The 27,141-nt window shown below is 35.8% G+C and overlaps 1 protein-coding gene across 1 annotated transcript in view; it reads right to left on the bottom strand.

Annotated features, from left to right (window-relative positions):
• The window catches only part of LOC134840228 (uncharacterized), a 98,509-nt gene that overhangs the window by 56,678 nt on the left and 14,690 nt on the right, over positions 1-27,141 (bottom strand). The window contains exons 8-26 of the mRNA XM_063855968.1: positions 25,207-25,322; positions 24,516-24,643; positions 19,580-19,751; positions 18,903-19,140; positions 18,306-18,511; positions 17,625-17,825; positions 17,135-17,341; positions 16,517-16,749; positions 13,549-13,769; positions 13,146-13,276; positions 11,239-11,385; positions 10,528-10,686; positions 9,851-10,033; positions 8,843-9,022; positions 7,313-7,546; positions 6,670-6,893; positions 5,977-6,166; positions 3,203-3,656; positions 2,180-2,343 (exon numbers count right to left, since the gene is read on the bottom strand). Of these exons, the coding sequence (XP_063712038.1) occupies positions 2,180-2,343; positions 3,203-3,656; positions 5,977-6,166; positions 6,670-6,893; positions 7,313-7,546; positions 8,843-9,022; positions 9,851-10,033; positions 10,528-10,686; positions 11,239-11,385; positions 13,146-13,276; positions 13,549-13,769; positions 16,517-16,749; positions 17,135-17,341; positions 17,625-17,825; positions 18,306-18,511; positions 18,903-19,140; positions 19,580-19,751; positions 24,516-24,643; positions 25,207-25,322 (3,788 nt within the window). The remainder of the gene's footprint in view (positions 1-2,179; positions 2,344-3,202; positions 3,657-5,976; positions 6,167-6,669; positions 6,894-7,312; positions 7,547-8,842; positions 9,023-9,850; positions 10,034-10,527; positions 10,687-11,238; positions 11,386-13,145; positions 13,277-13,548; positions 13,770-16,516; positions 16,750-17,134; positions 17,342-17,624; positions 17,826-18,305; positions 18,512-18,902; positions 19,141-19,579; positions 19,752-24,515; positions 24,644-25,206; positions 25,323-27,141) is intronic.

Raw genomic sequence — 27,141 nt, 5'->3', positions numbered from 1 at the left:
ATCTTAAAATTCCCCCATTACTAGCAGTAAATTTCCAAATTCTATGCAGTAAATTAATAAAATGCAATTGCAGTACTAACCTTTTGATATTTTCATTCATTCGCACAGAAATTCTATCCACACTCGCACAGCTCGCCCACGAAGAATTGTTTAAAATAATGAATTTCAGTTTCAAGTTTTCACACTCAACAACTCTAACAAATAATAACAAGTTTCAAACTTTCCTTTAACCCGGTTGGAAAGGAATCATATACTAAACAAAACTAACCAACGCAGCTTACTAAATACCACAAATCATAAAATAACAGCATGACTAAGAAAAGGAAACCAACGGTACCCAAACCGGATTAACCCAGTTTAAAACTGGATAATTTATTCTTTTGAAGACTATTACAAAGTCTTAGAAAGAAATAATAAAACACAAAAAAGTCAAAAGACAAACCCATACCACAAACAATTTGCTTTTTGGAAAAAGTACATAACCAACAAAACATAAGTAAAACCACAACAAACCCAACATAAAATGTTGTCACATAACAGGACCCCTCATAAAAACCGCATGAAATCATACTCCCACACCTGGCCTAACCCACCAGGAAAGGACGTCCTGAGCATGCTCTATAGCCGGCCTAACCCACCGTGCTACATCCACGCTTTGTGACCACACCTTTATTTTTAATAAGAGCTACTCAAGGGTGAGTAACTCTTCAAAATAACCGAACTAAAACAAAAAGCTTTTGTGAAAACAACTAACTAAAATCATAATTAAAAAATATTAAATTAATAAAAGTTTTATAAAATGTAAAATCACATGATGCAATATATAGATCAGAATACAACACCAAGGACGAACATCAAAAGACAAGACGACCTCACTACACTCGAGAGAGAATGACCAACTATAATCGATATGCCGCTCACAATCACAACTCAAAGGATTTAGAGTACGACTTGACCTCGCAGAAAAGGACTTCATTGAACTAGACCAATGACCACCTCGATGTTCAAGTATACGTACAGATCCGAGTAACCAGGCATCCCCTCCACGCACAATCTCCACGCCATTCCCGAGCTAGATCAAACACAAAAGAAGTTCTCTCCGAAGAACAGAAAAACCTGACATAGCCAACCATTCTGAAACCAGAATTGATGCTGTTGCAGAGACTCAGTCGTTGTCACAAGAAGAACACAACGTCTTGTGTCCTCAATTCCAGATCCCTGGAACTTCCTTAACAAAAAGGAAACAAAAGAAAAATGATGTTCGCCAAATACCAACGTCCATCATCCATCCTTGAACTACAAAAGAACTGTTCTAAAAAACTCTGTAAAACCCGGATGGGTGGAACCTGATCTAAACTATATTTTATGATTGGATAAATTAAATGTTTTACCAATGTAAAGTATTTAATATTAACCAATCATGATCCATCTAACTAACAACCCACTTATTTGTAAGTGCTGAAGTTACTTGTAATTTCAGCACCAGAGAGATTTGAATTTAACTTAGAAATTAGTTGGACTCTCCCGAGCACTTCAGCAGCCGCAATAAACCAGTATACCCTAGATCTATTGAGCCTAGCAGAGACTAGTTAAACAACCTGAGACTAGATAGTATAAGAGTAAGATTAGGATCGGTATTAGACTAAGAAGTTGCACGAATCTATCCGGCCGAAAATAAGATAGCGTGACGAGCAGACGGTGTACCCTATCCGAAATTACTCTATGAGTTACACTCCAGTCCTAACTCAACGGAATCAAATGCCAATGAAGAGGTGAAATTGCTTCAAAATCGTTGATTGAAAAACTTTGCTTCTTTCTTTTTTCAACAATTTTTAAGCAAAAAAAAACAGGTTCTCTGTAATAGTTTTGATGCGTTTTCAGTTTGACTCAACAAAAATCAGCAAAAAATGCGCTTCGTTCATTAAAACTCAGTTAATAACTGCATGAAAGTTTTTAATAAAAAATTTCCTACTATCCCGTTTTCAGACACTTATTCTTACACAAATATTTTTTTTTATAATTTGAAAAACAATATAAAATCTCTGCTTGCTGAGAAGTATTTTAAAATCAAAACTGCAAAACGCAATATCTATGGTTTGTAGGTGTATTTTTTTGTTTCCATAGTCAAAACTTTGTTAAAGTTTGTTTTACTGAGAATATTTGGGGGTTTGTTATTTACATGTGCACTCGTAGAGGGGCGTGTCACTGAATGCAGTGAGTCTGTTCCAAGTGACCTCTACATCATAGAAGTACTCAGTTGCAGCGGTGAGGTTGGTGTCAGTGTGGTTGTAGGGGTCAGTGCTGTCAGTGGTCACGTGAACTTCGAATCCATCTCGGAAAAGCCTGCGATTAAAGTTACAATTGGATAACGTGCAATCATCATAACATGTATTAAAAATTTAACTGTAATTTTTTGCATTAAGTGTTACTTAATTTGCAATTAGTATGTCCTTAGAGCATCACCTCAATTTCAAAATCAGATATTAGATCACATCCAATCCCATTTTCATTTACTTATAATTATTTTTAATTGACCCCGGTCATACTCAATGCAGGACCACCCGCGGAGAAGGGGATGTCAACCATTTTGCAGTAGCCGGTCCCGCCTTGAGAAGGCGGATGAAACTGGGACCTCTTCAATTGTGACTTTCTCCAATCGTTTGGATTGGGATTCGAACGCACGACCCTCGTGATGTGAAAGGCTTGCCTTACCCCATTTGCCCACCAGAGGATGGATAAACATTTCAAGTCGATAAAAAGAGCACCTTTGAAACGTGAAGGAGTAGAATAGCTTTCTGGGGAGGAAGATTTTTTTTTGGATCGAAGAACCTTTCATGTAAATTGAATGAACTTAAAGGATATCAAGATTTTACTTATAAAGTAAAATACATAAGTTTCGCGATAAGATTTTAAATGCTGCTAATTCTATTACACATCTGGGAGCATAAATGTACTGAATGACATCTGCATAAAAAATACTTCGCAATATAAGTCATCGGCTGAAAATCGGTGGAAAAAAAGTTTTTAATCGGTGGAAAAAAAAGTTTTTAATAATTAATACCAAGATTTCTTGTGCAAGATATTTAATGAATCTAGCACTTAAAAGTAGCATGGAAAAGATTAGTTTCAAGTCTGAAGGTCACTAAAAGGCTTGTCTTCATTAAAAGCATGCCTCAAAAAATGATGTTTTGCCTAGGCTTACCTTATTTTATCATACGATGGACTCCACGCGTTTGATCCAGGGTTGTCCAAGGTTACCGCAATAGTAGAAACTGTGGAAACTCCATCCAGGGCCAGCACAGGAACAGACGGTTTAGTGTACCCCCAGTACATATCAGGCAACCCTAAAAACGTTGAGTCATATTCTGTTGCGGACCCGTCGGCATCACAAACCAGAACTGTTTCGATCGTGTAGTTGAAACTCTCCAGTGGTCCCAGGCCGGTTTTTGTGTAACTGAAGCCATCGTAGTTGTCCTGGTCCAGACTTCCGTTGACTGTTATATCGTAAAAGACATTTCCGCTATCCGGAGCTTCGTTAGATGGGTAGGTCCACCGGAACTGAACGGACGAGTCATCAACTGGCGTGAAGTAGATGTTGGTAGGCCGGTTTGGAAACGAACAGCCAATCACTGGATCGCTCAAGAGGCTCGTATATTCTGCAATGGAATTATGAGATTTAGCAGATTATATAAATAGCACATCGAGAAAGTACAAGAAGATTTTATTCTAAAACAGTAGTAATTCTTAAAAGATAAAACCAAAGAATTCAGAACTTCAAAATATAGCCAAAAGACAATTCGAAAAGAGTTAATGAACGCGAGGAAACACTGACGTGTTTTTTTTAAAAAAGCTTTGCTGTTCATAGACAAAAAGTGGTCTGAAAGCTTTTTAAATTTCAAGAACCATGTTTGATTGAACCTTTTTGATACAATTAACTCAATTGAAGAAAGCTCGATCATAAGGTAGTTTTCATTCCGCTGGGAAATCTGAAAGATAAATTCCACTTTCAAAACTAAAAGGTGATCATGTTTTTCGTGGCTTTTGCAATTTGTTGTTCGATAGTGGAGTTTTCCGCCTTACCTTAAACAAAGGAAATAAACTGAATTTAAAAAAAATCAAAAGTCAAACCGAAAAAAAAAATCATTTTTGAGCCTGAACAAACTTTAAGACTTTCCAGAGAAATTTTCTTCACGACATAAAAATACCTGAATCACGTTCATCGAATCTTACAAATAGTCCTTTTAAAGAGTATGTTGAGCCGAAAAAAAAATCATATTTAATTTGAAAAAGAATCATACCTTTGCATCATAACTTGAAACTACAACTTAATGAGTAAAATAAAACGTTTGCTATAAACGTCATGGCACAAGCACAAGCATAAACACCCACCAATAAAAACTTACTCTCAAAAAATGAGCCGAAAAAGCTTCAGTCGAAAACCAGGAAGCCAAAAAAATCAAAAACAAAACACAAACCAATATTTTTGCAAACAAGGATTAGATATAACATTTAAACTGGAATAAATTGAGAAATCGGAAAAAGAGAAACAAAGCTCTCAAAAAGTGATACATGGAGCGAATTGGTACCAAAAAGGAAAAATTGCTCAATTTTTCCTAAACATTTGTGTTCAGATGAAATTATTGCACATCATTTAGAAATTGCGACTCCATTTATTGCTTTTTGTGGCTAGTCAAAAAGTGAAAAAAAAAATTGAAATAATCGTAAGCCAATTAAAAAGGAAACTCTAAGAACCAATCGCTTTTCACTTGTTTTATAGTGTTCAAAGTAGAGAAAACCCGTGCTGCGGGAACGAAAACAACCCAACAAAAGCTAACAGAAATCCGATCATTGATTGATTGAAAAAGAAAGAACAAGAACACAGTAGAAAAAAAGAGGTCACACACGAAGATAAAATCTTGACTTTTTTTTGTTGTAAACATGGGTGTTATCTTTGAACCAAAAGAGTAAAAACAGTCAGTGAATTTGATTTTACTATGAAACAAAATGAAAACATAACTTCTCACATGTGAATTCTGAGAACATTAATTTTAATGGAAATAAATATGACATCCAGTTGCAAAACCTTTGCAAATTTAAGAGGTAGCAAAAAATACCAGGTTCAAGCAGTTAGTTTTTTGTAAATTTTCTAATGCAGCCAACAGAGTTTTGGAAAGGTATAAGACACAACGAAACTGAAAAAAAAATGAATTGAGAACTTTTGAACATTGCCCATTTAACGAACTTCGATGAAGAAAATACATCAGGTTTAATTTCTGTAAGTTAAAAGAAGAAAATGCTGATTTAATTTTTGAAAATTTCAGAACAAAAAGACAATAAACTCCCCAAAAAAATTAACCCCAGTTGAGAAGACCAAATCAATAGGCAAAGTTTTTATTCCGCTGGAAAATCTAAATTATAACCAATAAACAGTTGGAAAAGAATACTGAACGCAAAGAACAGAAAAAAACTCACTTGTTTTAAGAAAAAATATAAATTTTCGACATTCCAAGAAAAAAATAAATGGACTTTCTTAGAAAAAATCTGTGATTCTTAGAAAAAATTATGATTGACTCTTTAATGATCAAATGAAACCAATTTGAGAAAAATTCCAATTTCAAAACTAGGAGTCGTTCTTTTTTTTTCGCTGAATTTGAATTGAACTCAAAAAGTGCATAAACACCTAAGTGCATTCATATATGCATCAATACGTATAAATACTCCTCTGTTGTTATTAGAGAATTTTCATGAAAAAAAAAACAAACAAAAAACCACCAAGACCTATATAAGAGTGTTAAATATGTGCACGATTCTTAACAGCGCAGCCCAGCTTTTTGAAGTGGATTGTAACCTTGTTTTTTCTATAAAAACTTGCTTCTATTGAAAATTTTCTTGGTTTCAAAAAAGTAACTTATTAGTGACCATAAAAGACTGGTCATTAATAAAAGACCAGCTCGTTGCCCTGATTTGCAGTATTACCTCCCACGGTGGCCGTCACAGTGTATACTTCCTCAGACCCCCCTCTGAGACCCGAGTGGTCAAAGTGGGTGTCGCCCCCACTCACTGTGCCCACCTGGACTCCCTTGCTGAACACTGTGAATGTCAGTCCTTCCAGTGAGTCAGAGGTAGTCATGTTGACCTGAATGGTTGAAGTACTCGTGGGAAGAGCCTGGAAATGCACGAATTTTTGAGAAAAAAATAGCAAAACAAAAAAATATTGGTTTAAAAACTATTAACAGGTAGACAAAATACTTAGCTGCTCTTTAACTACTCCCTTCTCCGTTTTGCAAAAGGGGGATTCAATACTAGGTACAAAATTCTCATATGCTTAATCATTGAATTAGTTCTTTATAGGGATGGAAATTCGATGGACGACTGCTTTTAATTGACACAATTTAGAATTCTTTGTTTTTTTTTTAGCTTTGTAGAAATATGTTCACAGCGAAGAACTCAAAATGAACCTTTACAGTTTCTTTTCAAAATGTGAAATTGCATTTAGCTATTTGAGAATGTTGTGTAATTATAATTGGGATTGCTTCCGCTTCTTACCTTCGGCTATCCATTTGTTTAAATCATAATCAAAAGCTTATTTCGTATATTTTTTTGTGAGTTTGGTTTTGTCAAAATTAGACCTTCATTATTTCCTTCATGATGTCTGTTATACACACTTACGCTTGTAATCACTGGCTTTTCCGGCCTGGTGTAAGTGAGCGCCTCGACATAGTTGGAGGTTTTGGTCACTGAACCTTCAGTGCACAAGAATGTGGTCCTGACTTCAAACTTGTAGGAGGTGTCACTTGTCAGAGTGGCAGCTGTCACTGCTTCGGTCACTCCGGCCGATCCCATTAGAGAGGCCATGTTTACAGGAGCACTGCCATTTATGGACAATTCATAGTCTGAAGTAAAGTTTAAATTTTTACCCAAGCTGACAAAAAAAATCTCGATGACAGAAAATGCATTGGCGTAAATAGAAGAAACTCTTTTCACCATTGAGAGACTAGGTCTTAACTTGGTAAATAGGGACAGATATAGGATTTTCTCGAGAAGGACGGCGGATTTAAAAAACAAAAGTCAAAAATTTTGTCTAAATTTTTGGGTAAGTGTATGAGTACACGCATTTTTGACGGAGCAATATTAGAAAAAAAGGCTTTAAAGATGATTTTGAGGCAATATATGAGAGTGAGCACCCTTCAAAAAATTTGATCGAATTATTGTTTCCAAAATGGATTCCTTTTAAAATTCACATCAAGCTGAAGAACGCAAAATTGATGAATTAAGAAACCTGTTCTTGCATGATATACTCATGATTACTGACCTGTGATTCCCCCCAATGGTGCATTCCACCTGATGGTCACCAGGTTCTCCTCGGACGTGTAGATTCGCACCTGGAGTGGATCAGCTGGATTAGTGCACTGGGATGCCTCAGCAGAAAACACTCCGCCCATCTGGTGGTATACACCCTGGATATAGTAGGTGTAAAGTGTGCCTGGAACTAGCTCGTGGTTGTCATTGATCAAGGACGAATGAGATTGGTTTGTGAGAACACGACCTGAAATTGATTCAAGTTGATTTATTCACGTACAAACATCTGTGTTCGCAGTCGCATAATTCAACGTGGATTATGCGACTGAGAAGACTGATGTTAAATTAAAAAAGTTAGAACAAAGAATTACAAAAACTTCTTGAACTTCAACTCTTATTTGAGTCATTAGATGACTTAAAAGTATTTTTCTCTTTTCACTGAGTTTACTCAATCGATTACACAAGTTTGAATAAAGGAATTTGAAATTGAATTTAAATTTGAGTTGCTTTACCAGCTACATATACAACGCCAAAAATAATATACTATGTCTGGAGGGAGATCCTAAAGAGCAGTACTACTCATCGAGTAGAATATCCTGAAGAGTAAAGAGAAGACAGCCCGCATCAACTCAACAAACAAATTAATTTAAGGGCTGAAGTTAAAAAACAATTTATAGAGGTCCTGATTGTCTTTTAGGTAAATTTGAAAAAACTGTTTATAGAATCTCAAACAGCTAACTTGTGACATTTCATTTATATAAACAGGTATCAAGACATTTTGTTTTATTTAGTTAAAAGCCTGCACAATTCTAGCTGTAAGCGATCTCTGTTTAGCGTTAGTAGAAAGTTTTGTCACTTTAATTACGCCTTTCGCTTTGCTCCTGGTACATGGTCCACTTTTTTCGGAGTAAATCTGAGACAGAAGCCGTTTATTTTGTCCGATCGCAATTCCATAAGCAAATATTTAAATTTCTCAAAAAAGTATAAATAAAAAGCAGTAAGCAATTTGTTATTGTCCATAAATTCTTTGATTGATTCATATCTACGTTTGATTAAAATTTCTCTCAAGATTCTTTTTGTAATTTCATTATCTCGGTAAGGTGAGATCGGAATGTATTGCCGTATTTTAAGAATTACATATGCTTTGGAAAAGCGAAGCATCTGCTTTTTAGAAAAAATATACCTAGCTTTCCATACAGTGCCACAAAATTTAGTTAACTTTTTGAACACATGTTCAATGTGAAATTTGAAAGTAAGTTTATTATCAACAAAAATGTCTAAATATTCAAACACAATTGTAATTTGAATTGAAGTACCAAAATAAGTAAAAGTTTTACATGTTACTACTTAGGAAAAAACTTTTCCGCTTTTTTTGTTAAAAAAATAGCAGAGAGGGAGGCCCGAAAGCGGAGAAAAGACGATAAAAATTTCAGCATGTACCAGTCATTTGAACGTAGTAGTAAAAAGAAGAACTAAATTCTCATTGTTAATGGTCAGTACAAACAAAATTCAGTGGCTTTACGAAGAGTGTATTTCGCAGCACCTTGTTCAGTTGTGCCCAGCTTCCTGTACACGTCAATTGTGACGTCAGCAGTGTCTCTGTCCCCGCCATTCAGGGTGGCGTCTATCTGGATTGCAGAGGATGAGAGGGTGGTGAGAGTAAGAGTCGGTTGTCCAGGGGCTGTGTAAACTGTCAAGGTCGAGTTAGAGTCACTCATCAGGTCTGAAACAGACACGAATAAAAGAATGATCCCCATGCCAGAAGAATTGAGTGCCCGAAGTGTATTTTAGCCAATAAGAATTCAGTATTTGAAAATCTGGAAAATCGTTCAGTGTTGCACTGTTTAAAAAGCATTGATCGGCTGAAAATATTCGTGCGTTCGGTCTCTGTCAAAAGAATAAGCCCTCAGGAACAATAGCGTGCTGGTTGCTAAATTTTTCCGAAGGGTCTACCCTTTGGGTTAACTTTACGACATCCATTTTTGGCTGAAGAACCTAAAAGTTTTTCTAAATGCGCCGTTTTTTGGCCTGTCTGTTTTTTGGCCTGTTTTTTGGAAAGTTCTTTGGCATATTTTTGCTGCCGTTTTTTGGTCAGTTTTTTGAAAAATTTGACTGCGGCGCTGAAAACTTTTGACAAGACAGGGTTCTTATAGTAATTTTGGAGAGCTCGGAAAATCAAATTGGTCGACCTAAAGAAAAAAGGTCCGCTGTAAGCAAACATCAATAAAAGTTTTTTTTGTTAATCCAGCGGGTGATTCTATTACTGGAACCTACTTTTGCGCTAAAAACCTTACTAACAAAATAGGGACCAAATTAACATCCTCCTCCTCCCACTCCCTCCAAAGCCGTTTGTGGGGATGTTAACTTGGTTCTAAGTTGAGATTTTTCAGCCAATCAGAATCGACATTTTACATGCAACGCGTACCAATTTAATGCGAAGCAAATGCTGGGGTGGAGGATCTTAACTTGGTCTATTTGGGAAGGGGGGATGGAGGGAGGGAGAATGTTAACTTGATCCCAAAATAATCATCAAATATACTCTGAAACTAACCTGTAGCTGAAGCTGAGCTGCCGTCGTAGTTTGCAGCGGCACAAGTGTACACAGATGTCACCCCCACCTTATAAGTCTCCGCACTCACCGGGAGGAGGGCAGTGATGTCCTGACTCAAACCGAGTACGTTGAGGACAGTAAGGACCGTACCTAGGTTCTCATCTAACGCGTACACGTCGTAGTCTAAAACGAACGTCAATTAGGGTTGAAAATAAAAATAAAAAAAATTAACACTTCAATTGTACATTTGTGTCATCGCATAAATACTTTTTTCGAGCCATGCATACATTTCAGCTCAAATGACCATGTAAAATGTTTTGTAAGGTTTTTGGTAAACTTTCGAAATAAGAGTTGAAAACATTTATTTTTTTCTCTTTTTCCAGATTTGTTGGGAAACTAAATTTACTGCAAAGTTAATACGCCATAGCCTTTGAAACTTCATAGCGCTTAGGAAACAGCTATTCTTGCGATAACTGGAAACTTTTATTCTAAGAAATACTTTTGAACGATGATTATTTTCATGGTTAAAATTGTGGCATATTACAAAAAACCTGATCCAAGTTTAATCACCCAAACTTGCTCATTTGCCAACCTATCTTTTTTACAAATCCGACCGTAAATAGAGAGTCAGAAAATCCAAATAACCAAAATAGCTTCCGCTGTTTAAAACAACTCACAGGTGGGTGGCATTTGGGGATTGTGCCAGGCTACTTCATATGTGTTAGCGGTAGCATCGAATGCAGACAGGTGCAGCATAGGGGGCTCATCGGGGTCCGTGCAGTAGGTAACAATGGCCGAGGCATCCGTCTCGAACCCATTGAGACCAAAGTTTGTCGCTATTAACAACAACAGTCAACCAAAACGTACATCAAAGCTCACAAGTTAAAAGCATCAAAATCATTTTAGCACAATAAAAAGTTGCGGTCAAAGGGTTATTTGGCTCACAGAAAATTAACCTGACACCTCCTAGATAATATAAAGAAATAGTTGAAATAGACAATTTTGATTAACTAACAGCACTTCCTGAATACCACTAAGCATCACAGTTGGTTGGGTTTGCGCAATGGTTGGGTTTGCAATTGAGATTGATTAAGAAAATTCCCACCATGAACCATTTTTATATTGTGCCCAAAGTGGTAGGCGTAGGTTAACAACAACAAATCAAAAGATCTTTCAGCCCACCTTCCATTTTTTCAAAAAAAAGTTCACTTTGTCCGATTGTTATAAAAATTACCATGATGAGGACTAATGAACAATTTGAACCATGGAAAATATATTTGTTGTTCACACTTAATCTTGTGGCAGGGAAATAGGAAAAAGAGCCGATCTTTCAAGTACGAAATGTTTCCGCTCATTGTGTAGGAAAAATTGTCGAAATGAATGCTTACCATAGTAAGTGTAAGTGGTAGCGAACTGAAGGTCAGAGTCTTCGTATGTGTAGGAGACCTCCCGGATGACATTGAGTTCTCCGCTAGAGGACATTCGGTACAATACCCGTTCATTAAGATCAGAATCGCTCTTACTGTCGGTGAAAGCTGAAGAATAACAGAACGAACATCAGAACGGTCAAATAAGAACAGATTTTTTTTTGTCAAAACCGAAAAATAGGCGGCTAGCTATTCTAAACTTGGTTAGCCTTGGATTTAGTTTTTTTTCTTCCAGAAAGCCCTATATAGTTTGAACCAAAACTCACAAGAACAGATTAGTTTTAATTTAAACGGGTTAATCGATTGAAAAATACACATTAAAAATTCGAGACCTCCATCCCTATGAGTTATCATTCAATCTTTTTCATAAGCTTAAAACCTGATTGTCAATCTCATAAAACTATAAAGTTATAAAGCTATAAAACTAGTTCATGTATACAGTGCTGATTTAAATTTGATTATCCGAACAAAATGAACAAAAGTTGAAATTTTGAACGCTTTTTTTCTCAAATTGGTTTGCGATTAGTCAAAAATTAATGGCATAAATTATTCGAAAAATTTGGTGCCAAAAAGTTAGTCTATCAAAAAATACGCTACATAGACAGTCAATTGATGAAAAGTAATACTAAAGTGAGCCCAACAAAGTTTTAGATAAAAGGGTATAATATCCAATACATTTTTATAAATGATTGTAAAAAATTATTTGTTTGATAGCCAAAAAATGATGTTTTTACAATATAAAATTCCAGTCCTTAACTTGAAAACAATTTTGAAACGTGGGTTTCCACAAATTTTTAGAGATAATAATCCTCTATAACTTTGTTGGACAGTATATAAGGCTCCCTTTGATATAATTTGCCTACCAATTGACTCAAAGGGTTTCGCGTAATTTTTTATTGACTAAAAACAGCAAAAATAACCCCATACTGGCGTAAATTTTTGGCCCCAAATTTTGCAGAATAAAATGCACCATATTAGTTTTGGTGAAAAACTAAACAATTTTGATTAAATTTCAATTTATGTTCATTTTCCGATAATTTAAATTAACACTTAAAACGTATTCAAAACGTTTTTAGTGTATAAGAAGAAGGAAACCAAAAACACTTTGATTCAACATATTTAAACATTTTTCAAAGAGTTTCTAAGAAAAATCATATCAGGTTAAAACTCTTTGAATTGGCATATTTTTCCTAAAATTAACCCAATTGATAACTGGATCAATAGGTACTTTTTTATTCCGCTGTGAAACCTGAAAATAAAAAACCACAATCGATAACTTTTTTCGTGCCATTCTTGCTTTCGCAATTTGCCTACATTTTAGCAAATGAACGTAAATTGGATTCAAAAAGTGCATATACCTAAATACATTCATAAGCAAATGCATTAATCTGTATGATGCACTTCTGTAGTTATTTAATTTTTTTAAATTTTTTTTCCTGAAAAAAAAAACAAAAAATCATCAAGACCTATATAAGTGATATTAACTTTACACTTCATAAAGCTACTATTAATTTGTTCACAAAAACTAGAGTTCATGTGAACAAACACTTGCGATTCTGTGAAATAAGATAATTTTGTGATAAGTTACAAAAGTAGAATCGTTGCAAATTTTTCCTCCTACAGAGCGCGGGGATCAACACCAAATGATTTTTTTTTAAATTATCCACAGTTTCGCTATTTTTATTGTACTCGCCAATAGTATAGCTCATCTATTTGTTTACTCATCTAGCGCAGATGCAAATTCAAATTCAATTTCTTACTCAACTTTTCATGAAGTTTGAGTTTAAACGAAATTTATTTGCATGTTATATGAGCTTTGAACGAGAATTCTTGAAAAAGTGTGATCGTTTTTGACATGACAGACGTACATATATTAAGTGAGTTTGCGTGTGACCCCTCAGTGATGGCGATGGTCGGGGCTTCCATTGAGGTTCGATAAGTACCAGTATTCGCATCTGATACCTGCACTCCATACGCATTGGCATTGTTGATTATCGAACTGAAAACAAATGCAACAAAGTTTTCGAAAAACGCCAACGAACAAATGAAAGTTGAAATTAATTTCTTAAATTGAAGCCCCCAAGGAAGCTGTTCAGAAATTTTTTCGCAACTATTTTAAGTTCAAAGAAGTATCAAAATAAAAATAATTCTTGCAGTAAATGTTGGCTAATGTTTTCAGTTCTTTTTTTCATGCGTTTAAAACAGTTGTTTTTATGAAATTTTAATTATAACTTTGTTTTTTTTTTATGAAATAGCTTGTAATTTACTAACTAAATTGAAATACTGTAATCGGTGTCAGCTGTTGCCACAGTCACAGTGAACTCATGCACATCCGAGGCATCTGCTTCAGTCTGGTTGGCAGTACCATCAACGGTCAACAAGTACCCATCCACGTTGTCTATTGGGGGAATCCATTTGAGTACGAGTGTTGTCGTGGTGGCATCAATCAATTCTACATTAGTAACTGGATCCGGATTCGTAAAAGCCACTTGCTGAAAAGGTATTTTCTACTTGTTTTAGAGTAAACCGTTTCTTCTATTATTCTATGATTTGAACAAAATAGTGCCAATACGGTTGAAAAATAAATTGTGTACTTTATTATCTCAAAACAACACATGAGCAGGCCATCTATTGTTGGTCCGACCACATCACTGAAAGTTACTGGGAAGAACTAGAGCTTAGAGTCCGTTTTTTTTCAATCAATTTGAACTACCTCAAAAGCAAAGTATATTCAGTGTGGAGGAAAACCGGTTTGAATTTTTTTATTTTTAGTCTATTCTCGAGCAAATCATCTTTATTAGATAACAATTGGTGATTTAAGCCATAGAAAAATTGCCATATATTAAAGCCACAGAAAGTAAACAAGTTATCGAAGCTTTATTTAGCGCTTCTTTTTGACAAAGTTCAAAAAAAAAAAATCTGCCAAAAATAAGCAAAAAGCTTTTGTCATTCCTCTAATAACACCACCCAACGCTAACAAATTAGCAAAACATTGAAAAAACATACTTACAATTTTTTTTATCAATGTGGTTGGAAACTTTTGTGCTTCTTGCTCAATCCCTCTATTCTTGTTATCAATCTTTTTTAGTTGCATTAACTTTAAAAGAAACAAATCATGTTTCGCCTGTAAGCCAAGACAAAAATACCTTAATTCAACGACCAGTTTAATTTTTTTTGTAATGTTTCCTAATAAAAACACTTATAATATACTAAATTTTTTGCGAAACATTGATGGTGCAATTAGTTCAATTTCAAAATGACAGCTACCTAATTTTATTCCGGACTAAGAAGAAGAAGAATAAGAAAAAGAAGAAGAATAACTGAACAACATTTATAAAAAATGCACCAGAGAGTACAGTTAGAGAATTCATGAGAATCACATGCTCTGCTGCCCTAATTTTTTTAAAACTACGTGACGGATAGTTTTTTAATAGAAAATATGACAAACACAAAATCGTTTATACGAAAGATCGATAAAACTTAATACATTTTTTGTTTTTGTTGGTCAGAAATAGCCTAAGTCAAAAAAACTTACTGAAACAATTTTAGGAAAAACACAAGTTGTTCAGGCGTAACTTCAGGATAATTTTGAAAAAAAACTATGCTTTTTTAGAATCATTTTCAATATTTCTTTCAGGTTTAATGGATGCTTTACTTCTTCGAGATTCAAATCCGTAACCTAAACTCAGGCAGCATCTGTCATTATTGAAAGCCAGGGATCACATCAGAAAATCTAGAATCCGTAGAGACTCTAAGAGACGGAATAGAGGCAGGGGTTTATTTATACTCATTTCCAAATTCCATTAAAACAATTACCATTTGTCAAAACCACCTTTGTTGAGATCGGCCTTTTGGATTAATTTAGCTAAAGTTTGGATATAAGAATAAGAAAATGTAAAATCCTTTTGAGGGAAGCTTTTGTTTTTTTCACAAAGTTAGCTCAAAGAATGACATTTAAGTTTGGTATAAAATACAAGAAATTTGATCAAAAACTTGATGCTCTTATCGTTTTGATGATGAATCTTCATGTAAAAAAAGTTATTTAGAAAATTACCTAAGCATATCGTAATTATAAGTTCAGGAAGCTAACGAACGTAGAACATATGAACATAGCTTAATCTTTTGCTGATACTCTGTTAACAACAAACTAGCACGGTTAAATGTTTGGGATCTAGTGAGTTGTGACCCCATTATCTTATGAGTGCCATCCTATGCTTTTATTAATTGAGCTACCTGGTCAGTACTGAGAATCATATGCTGACCTCTCTTGAACAAACACTAGACAACTTTTTCAATTTTTTAGTTCTATGTATACTCAGAACTTACTTTTAGCAAAGTATGCTTCCTTGTTCTGTCATGAACTTTTAAATTGGTCAACCTTTGTTCTATCATAAACGTTTTGCAACTAGTACAAAGGAAACATGGAGCTATAGCAATTGAATTCCATACTGATTTTTTATTTTGTACATCGGAAGAACATATAAATAGATCAGAATAAGCAAAGGCCCAAACTACTCAAAATCCAGATTGAGTTACTCAGTTTTTAACGTTACTCACTTTCCAGAATACCTCACTTAGTTTTCAAAATAGTTAACCCAATTTCCAGACTGTTACTCAGTTTTCAATTAACTCAAATTTCCAGCAACATAGTCAACAGTGAGTTGGAAAAGTGTCAATGAGACCAAGGAACAGAATTGATACGTTTTTGATTAAAAAAACCCAAGTTGAAAAAGATGGATAAATAATTAAGTTTTTTCTTCTGCTGAGAAGTCTGAAAATTATGGTCCATTTTCAAATTTGAAACTTGATCACTTTTTTCGTGATATATACACCTACAATCTTGAAACGACTTTCAATCAACAAAAATGCCCTTACAGCTCTTTGGTTTCCTAGATCAATTTGTGATTGGCATTTTTTGATATATTTGGTTGATATATTTCACTCAATTTGAGAATTTGAGAAAAATGGATCACTCATGACATTTTTCTCATCGCTGGGAAATCTAAAAATTTATTTTCACTTTCAAAACAAGACGTCAATCACGTTTAGGGTGACCTTCACATTTTGTCGTTTGATAGTAGAGTTTGACTTCCTTTTAAAAAAGGAAGAAACTGAACTTGAAAAGAAATCAAAAGTCAAGCCGCGAAAAAGTAAATTTGAGCCTGAACAAATTTGAGCCTGAACAAATTCGAACCTCAAAGTTTCCAGAAAAACCAACTCATTTTCAAGACTGACTAACCCAGTGAGAGTGTACCGACAGGACATTATTCTTCTCCACGGCAGCCGAGTAGTTGTACATGGTTCCAGCCTGCAGTCCCTGGTCGTCAGTTATGTTGTGGCTGCTTACTCCGTCTACAATCTTAATCCCGTCTCTCCACACATGGTATTTGTAAGCTGAGGGCGAATGCTCGAACACGATCTGGATCGCAGACGCACTCAGTGGGGTTAAAGTGATGTTCACCTGATCAGGTGCTAAAACGAACATCAAGGGTGTCATGAATTGGCTATTTGATAATGAGCGTATAGTTAGCCGGCTATGCAAATAGTACAGAGCGTTTTGACATAAGCAATCACTCCAAAAAAAAGTTCTCCCGCTTACAGAAGTGGAGGAAAAAATCTTGATTTCGCGTGCATTTTAAACTCAAATCACGCTCCTAGAAAAAACGGCAGAAAGGATTGAGAGATATATCATACCAAAGCCGAGCTACAATAAAAACTGCATAAAAACTCTCTCAAAGTCAAGAAAAAACAAATTGAAAATTATTGCTTTTCAAAAAACCATGAACAATTCTCGTTCTTAAGTCAGTGAGCAGAGCAGTTCTGTTTAACTTTTTAAAATGAAATGGCGGCGCTTTACCAGTGTAAGCAGTGACAGATTCAGTGCCATTGGAGTAAAGAGATACTGCTCCCCCCAAAGCAGTCACTGTACAGCCCACGTAGGTTTTCACACTTAGGGTGTAGCTCGTCTCGGCCGCCAGTCCCGTAAAAGTGTAGCTGCGTAGGGTGTTGTCAGCCTGGGTGTCTGTATTCGTGCCATCAAAGAAGTCGAAACCGTCAAAGTTTCCTAGAAGAACAGCTTTTCTCAATCCAATCTCGGTTTAAGCTCTCAGTGTTTTTTTTAGCTGTCACAGGAAAAAATTATACTTTGAAAAACGAAATAAGCGCCAAATTTAACAGTACTATTTATTATTATTTCATTGAAATCTACGATAAACCTTCTATTAAATTTATCTTAGCTGACTTTTCTCATGAGTCAGCTCAGGCGTCTGAGATTTTATCTGTGATCATTCGCATGATGCAACATACAATTGATTACTACAACGGATCAAAATTGTAACCTAATCTACCTTCGGGTGCATCGAAGTACACAGTGATGCTCTCGTGGTCCAGTGGCATGGCCATCAAGTTCACCGGCTCCTCTGGATTCGGACAGGTTAGACACTCAGATGACATGTCTGACTGCAGGCCATACTGGATCAGCACTGCCTTGTAAGTGTACTGTCGTCCGGGAATCAGGCCAGTGTCTTCTGTGATGTTGTCTACTGGAGCTGTAGCACACAAACTCGTGATATGACACAATAAGTGTCACGATGTAATGAAATGCACGATCATGAAAACTATCTTGAGATTATTCCATAATTCATATTCAATCCGTCAAATGTTTAAATATGAGAAAAAATTAAAATTTTATCAGCTTGTTTTAGGTCTAAACTATGACTATTTTGAACCGGTCACCATCAAAAAAACTGGTTAATTTTTTCTTTGGCTCGCAAAAATAGCAGAAAATCGAGAAGTAAAGACAAGTGTTTTCTTAATGGTGCCCAGTTTTGTTTCAAAATCAGAATAATTGAATAGACCAACCTCAATCCTTTAGTATTTTAAAATCTGTAGAATTCTTTTCAGGGTAGCCTAAGTTAGATTGAGTGAATGAAAAAGATCAAAAGGTGGTTGAATCAACATTCCATTCAGGTTATTAAAAAACAAACCGGAATAAAAACAGACTGGAATTAACAAAACTTTTTGCGTACTATCAGAAAGAAATCCATCATCTCGCCAGAGAAGAGTTTGCACAGACACAGTTGCGTTGTTGCTGACATTGCGTTGGATGAGGATGGAGTTGGCAGTGGACGATTGGGGTCCACAGGAGAGAGTCGGGGGCCAAGGAGGCATGACGAAGGTGGTCTCGGCAGCCACGCCCTCCAGGAAATCACCTCCTGTTATGGCACACTGGGTGCTAAAACACAACAAGTTGCCCTTCAGTTAGATTTCAGAAAGTACATAATTTCAATTTAATTTCACGGAATAAAGACAAAAACCGCTCGTTTCGGCAATCTAAAAAGCAATTCTTATTTCCAATGCCAAAGTTTTCATCATTCATATATGCATATCCATTATATTAGAGGTTCATGTTAGTGAAGAAGTATCAAAGAAGGGAGGGGCGCTAGTGCTGTAAAACAAATCTGACATTATACATTATAATTATTCCCTAATGTACCTCCAATCTGCCAAATACGCTATGGGTCTTTTATACTCGGCTATAGTCGAGGCAGCAATTTATACCAAGATCGATCTATAACACTATAATTAAAATAAATTGGGTAAAAAGCAGCGTCTAACGAACGTACAAAGGCCGTATGGATACGTATTGAGATGTGTTAGTGGGCACTGGTAGAGACGACAGCACAGCAGAAGAGTAGATTGAGGTGGTTATGTTCTCCGATCTGTCATTTTCGTCGGTCGGATTCCTCACCAACTGGGAGTACTTCACTACAGGGTCGCCTGAGTTCACCGGGTTGCTCCAGGAGATGTTCACGTGATAGTGAAAGAAGTGCGTTACTAGAATATTCTCAACGGGACCGCTTCCTGAAACAGAAGAGAGTGTTTGTTTAATTTGACTACTAAGGTCAGAATCCAGTAGAATTTATCAAGTTAGAAACTCCTTGTAAATTGATAACTGTAGCTCCGTTAATTTGTTGTCAATTCAAAAATTGCTTCAACTTGCTTACGTTACAAGGATAGAAACTTCTTTAAGTTATATAAAAAAATCTTATTTTGATTTTTTATACAACTCATTAAACGAAAAATACGACAATCTAGGATTTCATGTTGATCTAAGTTTTCATGTTCTAACACGACTCGTTGAACACGTTTCTGAACAAAAAATCTCAATTCGTTGAACGACTCAATGAACTTATAAAGGCGTTTTCCACGAATACTTTTGGCGCATTATATCAAACAAGGAAAAACTAATTATAGGCGGGTGCTCAGTAATAAACAATTATGTGACTCTAAAATTACTGACGTGAACACTCGTAGGCGAACCCTGGATCGGACGCATAGCTGTTGTAGTAATTCACGGCCTTGTAGGTGAATTCGGTCGCCAGGGGAACGTCGTCAGTGAATGAGTACTTGAACACTCCTGCGTCAAGTGCGTAAGACAGACCAGACTGAATCAACTCGTCATTGCGAAATAACTACAACAGAGTAAAAATTAGTTTTTTATGCAAATTTTTTCGAGCAATTATTTCAATTTCTTTCATTACTTCATCAGATATTTGATTCTCATTTCTGATTACACTCAGCCAAAAAAATATTTTAACGCCCGAACTATAAAAACTCCCTTTCACAATTTTTGTACAATGTGAGTGCCCCCTGCACTGGAATTCCATGGATAATAATCGATTAAATTGTCATTTTATTGTCAGTATATATAAAATTACAAAAATAATCGATTATAATCCATCAAAAATGGATTACAATCAGGGGCGGATTTAGGGGGGGGGGGGGGGGGGGGGTTGCGGACGCCCTTCCCTCAGGGATTCGAACCCCTGCCAACCCAAAGGGTCCCCCCTTTGCTACTTTTAAAAGAAATCCATTTTTGGCCGACCGACCCTAAAATTTTTCTAAAGGCGCCTAGGGTGCCAATATATATACTAAATTTAAGGGGGGAGCTAAATTACTAAATTTTTTCGTCAACATTTTCCAAAAAGTACCTAAAAATGCCTTTTTTGGACTGTTTTTGGCGCAGAAAATTGCCAAAATAGGGACTAAACAGGCTTAGGGAGAGCTCGAAAAATCAATTCGGTCGACCTAAAAAAAAAGGTCGACAAAAATTTCGAAATTTTTTTGAAAATCCGCCCCCCCTCGAGAAAATCCTAGATCCGCCCCTGATTACAATCCTAGTATTTTTATATCAATATAATCCAATATAATCCGTTGTAGTCTATTATAATCCATTAAGAGTGGATTATAATCATAATACTTTTAAAATCATTATAATCCATTATAACAGATTATAATCGATCAAAATGTATTTTTTGAGAAAAAAGTTATGAATTTTGCAACCGTTTTTCCGAGTTATCTCACTTCATGTTTCTTGCAATTGCTACGTAATACATTTCTGAATTTTACTTTTCATTTAAGATTTTGTTTATTTAAGTTTTCTCTACTTTTTCTATACTACGTAAGCTCCATCACCTCTTTTAACAACACCCTCCCCCAGTTTATACTCCTCGTCAGTTTACATCCCCCCACCCCTCCCCTTTTTCCTCTCCTCAGTTTACCCCTCCCCCTATCTTGGTGTAACCCCCCTCCCCCGTTTACTGAACTTGGGTGGGGTAAAAATGGGAAGGGGGGAGGGTGGAACAAAAAACTTGGGCGAGGGTGGTTAAAATGGAGAATGGGGAGAAATAGGTGTAGTTCACACTGAGTAACACCCCTACCCCGTCCTCGTTCAAAGGTAAGCTAGCTGGGGGGTAAATTGTAATTTGGGGGGGGGTTGGGTTGGGCCTGTGGGTAAACTTTAGTAAGCTTTGGGGGTGGGCGTAGAGATAAACGTAGGGGAGTGGTTTAATTGAGGTTGTAAGGGGTGAGGGGAAGGGGAAAATGCGGATAGGGGCAAAATGAGGGGATTAATTTGACTTTGTTTAGTTAGCGAGTAGGCCGGGAATAAGGCAGAAACATTGCCAGTTATGCTGAAATGATTATGCAAAAAATGTAAAGATTATTATCCGTTATAATCATTTATAATGGATTATATTCCATTATAATGGATTTTAATGGATTGTGTTTTCACAAAAATAATCGATAATAATGACAATATAATCAATTTTGTGGTCTAAATTTGCAACAATAATGGATTACAATGGCATTTTAGACGACAATTTTCCATTATAATCGAGTTTTACCCATAAAACTCCGGTGCGGGCCAAAGTCTAAACTCACCATTTTGAAGGGCACCTTGAGCAGCAACAACTCGCAACAAAGGCACCTTGAGCAGCAAAAGACAATTTGCAAAGTTAGATGAAAATTACAACTCGGATTAATTGATAATAAGATTAAGACGCGGCATTGGCAAGTAGTACCGCTTGAGCTCAATCGCGCTGATATTTGGCATGAGTAAAACAATGCGCACGAATCAGTGTTTCCAAAAAAATACATTTTAGTTTTTTGTTGCGGATTGTCATATTATGAGTTTGCAGTCTTGTAGAGAAACTGCGTTAAAATTAGCTTTTTTGAGCCATCGAAATCAAGTATCAACAAAAGACAATTTGCGAAGTTAGAGGAAAATTACAACTCGGATTATTCGATAATAAGATTAAGACGCGGCCTTGGCAAGAAGCACCGCTTGTTCCGCTGCATTCAAAGTTGGCATGGATAAAATCATGCGCACGAATCAGTGTTTCCAGGTAAACTTGATTGTAGTTGGAAATTTGTTCAATTATTTGTTCATTTTCGCAAGTTGCATGTTTGGCTAGTTTTTTTTTGTTACGTGTTGTCATATTATGAGTTTGCAGTCTTGTAGAGAAAATGCGATGAAAATCATTTTTTTAAGCCATCGAATTGTATCACGAGCAGCTGAGAAATTGTATGTGCTGCCCATCACTTCGAAAATCTGGTCGCTCTTTTGGATTATCCGATGTCGACAAAAATCTGGATAATGGTTCAAATAAAATCTTGCATGTTAGGCTATAACAAACCGCACACCCCAAAAACGCACAACGAATGATGCGAAAAGATGACCTCAAGGAAAAAAATAAAGTTCAACTGAACTCCAAACGGCAAATCTGATTAAAAACGTGACATACCCTACAAGTTCGCTTGAATAATCTTTCGGCCCTTCTGACAGGAATTTATGATTTGGGAGAAAAAATTCAGTAAGATTCAACGCAGATTCCAGCGACTACATGCTAGCATATGATTTCCAGCATGTCCAAAAGAACTCAAGTTGTTCTGAGCGACTTTTGACTTTTTCTGATGCAAAATTATTTTAATTTAAGAAATAACAAAAAACAGTCAAAAAACACTACAAAACAACTTTATTTAAGTTTTTAGTCTATTCCGTGCAGCCACTAAACCGAAAATGAATAGAACGAAAAACGAAAAAAAGGCCATGAGAAGTTGTTCTCATGAAAATTGTTTGAGCAATTAAGTCTTAAAAACTTTGCAACAAAAGCAACACGAAAAATTTTTGCTTTCTAAAAAATCAATCGTTTTTTGCCCTTCAAGCGACGCAATCAGGGTAAAAAGAATCGGTAAAATATTAACATAGAACAATAAAGCCAAACAAATCTTATACACGCAAATAAAAACAAAAAATATATATACAAAGTCAGATATAATATTTTTAATGAATAACAAAAATACATCAAACACACTTGCATCCACGATGAAAATAACTGGCTGCACTAATAAACTCTACAAATTGGCAGCTCTGCAGACAAAACAAAAACACACAGACGAAAGTCCGACAATTCAATTTTTTCCCGGAAATTTCTTCCCATACTCACTGAAAAAAGACAAGGTCAACACGGGAATCGAACTACAGATCTTAGCATACAATGGCAATTAGGTTCCTCTGGACCATGTCGGAATAAGTCTCAAAGTTTCTAAGATTCACTAATAAAGCAACCTAAATTTCAACATCAGATATGTAAGAAAAGTTTTTTACTGGAAAAAATCTAGTTCCCGATTACAAGACGCTTGCTCTCGGAAGCGTTGCAATTTTTGTCCTCTAATAACAACCGAATTGAACAAGAGCACGTCGTGGAGTTTTGAGAAGGCTGTTTCTTCAAAAGGTATTTCTAGAGTTTGAGAGCCCAACTGTTTTAAGGTTGTTTGGTAGCGTTTTTTCACCCCGTCCGTGTGTAACTTTTCCAATATGACTTTGAAATGATCTGCTATAAGGTGGTGTTTTTCATCAAGACATTTCAAGGTATCATCAAAATTTTGTTATCATCATCATCTTGTCAACAAAAGTTGATTTGATAATCCTTTCAAAATGAAAACGTTTAATTGTGGTCCTTTTTGCGCAGCTGGTGTCACTTCTCGGAGCTATATTTCGTCAAGTTGGTAGATATTTTCAACAAGACTCATTTTTTTAGAGTGCACAGACAGTAGCTGCATAACTCACAACACGGCGCCCAATTGCCTATTTTGGTAATGTTTAGTGCCTCTTTGCTGCATTCCTAGCTTTTTCTTGAGAGTTTTTCAGACCACACCCGAGGTAATAGTCACTGCCTTTTGTATTTGTTTTGTAAAGCAAACTTGTTTTTGTTTTTTTATCTCGTTTAAAGAACAGGCGATGTTTATGTTTGAATAGTTAATTTCGGCTTTCTAGTTAATACGCAGAGGGCCTAGGAAATTAGACGACAAGAAATAAGAAGACCGTAAAAAACGGAATTTAGGGACAACCAGTATTTACTCAGCTAAAATTTAATTTAAGTCTGTAAACAAATTTTACGCAATTTGCTGGCAAGTTATTGTCTAAATTGGACAACGAGTATTTACTCAGCCAAAAAATAACTTAAGAGAGTAACAAATTTCACGCAAGTTATTGTCTAAATTCTGTTATTTTCTGATCGTCTAATTTGCTGGTCGTCTAGTTTCCTAAACCCCAAAACGCAGATATTCTCTTGTTCAAAATTATATTCACATGTAAAACAGGGACACTTACCACAAAGCTGAAGCTGGAATTCGTAAACACAAGCGACAAAACAACAAGAAGTAGCGCAGCAAGTTTAGTTAAAAAACGAGAAAAAGGTATGAAAAAAAAAATTAGTTTTGAAAAATGAATTCATTTTAAGGGAATCGAATAACAGGCCTCGAGCATCCAAGTCGATTGCCCCTACCGAACAGTGCCACTGACACCTAAAGACCCAAAACCTTAACCAACGATGAAGCGGAAAATACATGCCATTAAGTTATGGAGTTGGTTTTGGATGTCAAAAAGCACTCACGTCGAATGTAATTGAACCGGCACTTGAAGAATCAGCGTTGTCAAGAGCTATCTCCACCTCCATGTAATTGGCCGTTGGCACACCACTCAAAGGCAGGTTATTCAAAGTAATGATGGGCGGTCTAGGACCTGAAATACATCAGAGCTATAAAGCACTAACCACTCAAGTTGACCGACGAAGGCAGTTTTTTATCACTGATTAAATGTGACTATATACATTTTTTTTAGTTCTGTGCACAAGCATCAGTCTATTTTTTCCGAAACAAACTTTTGTAATTTTTTGAACACTTTTGAGACATGATCCCTTCCTCGAGAGAGGGGGGGGGGATTGTTAAAAATTTTAAAACTTAGGTCCATTTCTTTTTCATCGGCCAAAAACTGGGATTTTCCGAGCTCTCCGGAAAGACTCAAAACACTATTTCGTATGCCGTCGCACGCAATTTTTACTGTTCCAGTGTTTGTGTTTTGGGCACTTTCGAAAACAGTCGACCAAAGTTTACATTTTTTGGCACGCGCTCTCTCCCTAAAGGTAGAATTAATTAGCGCCAAAGTCGTTTGAACGAATTTTGGGCTCTTTTTCCGAGTGAGTGCATGTATGTAAGTGTACGTAAATGTGATTGAAAATTTGTAGATCTGGTTACGTCAAAATGACTGAAGAAGAAATGGGCGGTTAAATATACAATAAAACTAACGAGTGAATAGAGTAATGGAGGGCGACATCGAGTCAGCTTTGAGTTCACCCACGGCCGAGCAGTTGAACGCACTTTGAACTGTCACCGTGTAATTCGTCGCAGTCGACAGTGATGTCCTACAACGACAAACAAGACTGCTCGTATTAGGGCGAGGCCCTGAATGTTCCGACTGTCTTTTAAGGTCTATGGAGCAGTAATAACATGGAAAATTAAATGTAAAAAAAATAAAACATATATTTTTCAATTTGAGATTTTTGCGAAAATCATCCCCTCACACGCCATATAAAGTACAAAGTGATAGATTTCGCTCCTAGTAGCAAAACTATTATGGCAAATAAGCTTCCTTCAACCAATTTGGAACGATTTCTAAGACAGAAATATATCGCGCATTAATTGTCCCTAATTGGCAAAAATGGCGATCTTTAAACCCCTATAACTTTACAAAAAATGATTACAGGCCAAATGTCTTTTCAAATTGAAGCTCAGGACAACAATACGTTTTGAATGATATAAAAAAGCTCCGTCAAAATTGGCTAGTTTAAAAGTCGAAATTTGTCTGAAGAAAAAAACCCACCCCGAGCACAAATATTCCGTTACTTTCGTTACGAAAGTCGGAACAACAATCAACATGAACTAAAAAGTATGAACAGCACGCTTGAAAAGTCTCTCTATTTCTGGAAACTTTTCTGTATGAATTATAAAATTATCACTTTTAGAAAAAAAAACTGAAGCGAAAGATGTTTTTTATTGTACCGATGTAGCATGGAAGAACTTTGTCGTAAGATCTGTTTTTTTTCTGACGATTTTTTCTGTACCACAATTAAAGGTCAGCTGGAATTCGATCTGCAATTAAAACTTTTTACCAGTATCGAGAAAAAGCGGAGAGAAAGTTCTGTTTCAAGTTTATTTAGAATTGTGAAATAAAGACACGAATAATTAGGATGGTGAACACTATATTGGGGGAATAAAAAGCATTAATTGGTTGAAATTAAAATTGTCGCGCATACGGTCATTCGAGCATGAGAAGAGCCCCTCACTAAATTGAGTTTTTTTTTCACAATGATAAATCCTATCACGGACCCAAGTCGCACTTAGCATACAGATGCCAAAAAGAATCACGAGAAAAACTACTAAGGATTTGAAGATGCAGTTGAATAAAATGAACAAAAACATTTTGATCAACCCGAAAACGCTCCCCAACGACCCTGTTCCAGAGTTTGTTGAATTAATATTTATCACAACTCTCACGCCTTATACATAGCAAGCAGCAAATTATGCATTTTACACAGAGGCGAAGCAGAGCCTCTCATCACTTGCGATACAAAACAAAAAGCCGAAAATCTAAAGATAATGTGTCTCCAACGAAAAACGAAAAACTTAAGTAAATTCTGTTGAAAAAATTAAAGAAATCGTTTTTTTTTGCAATCGTCAACAAAATTAATTACCTACAATGTAAGGAGGATTCAGGATACATTTACTGCATTCATTTGTTTTCTAATAACCGAAAGGTAGAACCGATAAGAAAAAAAATGTATATATACTAAAACACATTGCTTGGAAATTTAAACCCAAATAACCCGCATATCCTACAGGAGCAATCAATTATCAAAAATTTTGCTTTCCGTTATTTGATAAAAACTATGAAAAAAATGGAAACAAAAGTTGAAAAAATAACAAAAAAACTGAATGCAAAAGTTTGCAACAAAATGAACTTGAAAAAAATCCGAAAGTTTTCAATGCTTCTAAATAGGCTAAGCCATAAACTTGAACTGACCAATCCTAAAAATTGCTCATTCCTAAAACACAATTTATCCACCCATTTTTAGATGTAAAATACTTAATCAGAAACCATGCATACAAAAAACTGAAAAAATAAAGCAAAGAGAAACTTTGGCGTGCTTAAAAACCAGGAAACCATAAACCATTTTTATCTAC

Source organism: Symsagittifera roscoffensis, chromosome 1 (genome assembly GCF_963678635.1).
Source record: "Symsagittifera roscoffensis chromosome 1, txSymRosc1.1, whole genome shotgun sequence".
NCBI classification, from domain to species: Eukaryota; Metazoa; Xenacoelomorpha; order Acoela; family Convolutidae; genus Symsagittifera; species Symsagittifera roscoffensis.
This window is presented reverse-complemented; position numbering and strand designations above follow the sequence as displayed.